Raw genomic sequence first — 731 nt, 5'->3', positions numbered from 1 at the left:
GTATAAAAGAGAAAAATAAAACCCCTGTAACATTCAGTTCAATCCATATTTACCACATGAAGCTGGCTTTAGGGTTGTAGTCTGTGATCTTTGGATTTTCTGAGTACTGATAGGCTGCTGGGAAGTCTTTGGTGGTGTTCTTTCCATATTTGACCGTCACTGTGAGCAGGTCAGAGGGAACCTTCTGACCGCGGTATTTTCCAGTCTTACAGGTGATCTCTTTACCAAACGTCAGGCTGTAGAGAAAGAAGCAGGAAGGAGTGTGAGGCCTCATGTTCCAAACTCGCCGTGTTTGTGAACGGGTGTGACGTACACTTCGCAGTGAACTCCGCCGACAGAGACGGAGACATCTTCTTTAGTGCCCGTGTCTAGGTCTTCCCCCTTGATGGTGACGACTGTTCCTCCTGCCGCTGGACCTCTTAGAGGCTCGACAGACTCGGGTTTTGGATCCTTGCAGAAAAAATACAGTCAGATTTGAGGACACTGAAACTGGTTCTCATTTCTCTTGTGGGTGCGCGGAACTCTTTTTAAGCGCCGTTTCTACTGACTGAGACGATTTAAAATGTCTTGTACCCTGTAAGTGAAGACGACCTTAGATGTGCCTTCTCTTCCTCCTTCCAATTTAATCACCACTGGTCCAGTGTTGGGCGGATCCACTGGCAAGTCGAAGGGAGGAACTGCTCTCGCTGGCCCGATCTCACACACAACACTGTGGACAGGACAACAAAAAA

At 47.9% G+C, this 731-nt stretch overlaps 1 protein-coding gene across 1 annotated transcript; it reads right to left on the bottom strand.

Annotated features, from left to right (window-relative positions):
- Positions 1 to 27: 27 nt before the first annotated feature.
- On the bottom strand, positions 28 to 724 carry LOC103399466 (plexin-B2-like; the record flags this gene model as incomplete). The annotated part of the gene is made up of 3 exons (XM_008338153.2): positions 28 to 236; positions 314 to 450; positions 574 to 724. Coding segments are annotated over 3 exons (475 nt in total), but the record flags the coding sequence as incomplete, so codon positions are not given.
- Between the last annotated feature and the right edge of the window lie 7 nt (positions 725 to 731).

This window comes from Cynoglossus semilaevis, unplaced genomic scaffold (assembly GCF_000523025.1).
Source record: "Cynoglossus semilaevis isolate Cse_v1.0 unplaced genomic scaffold, Cse_v1.0 C19003758, whole genome shotgun sequence".
Classification (NCBI taxonomy): domain Eukaryota; kingdom Metazoa; phylum Chordata; class Actinopteri; order Pleuronectiformes; family Cynoglossidae; genus Cynoglossus; species Cynoglossus semilaevis.
This window is presented reverse-complemented; position numbering and strand designations above follow the sequence as displayed.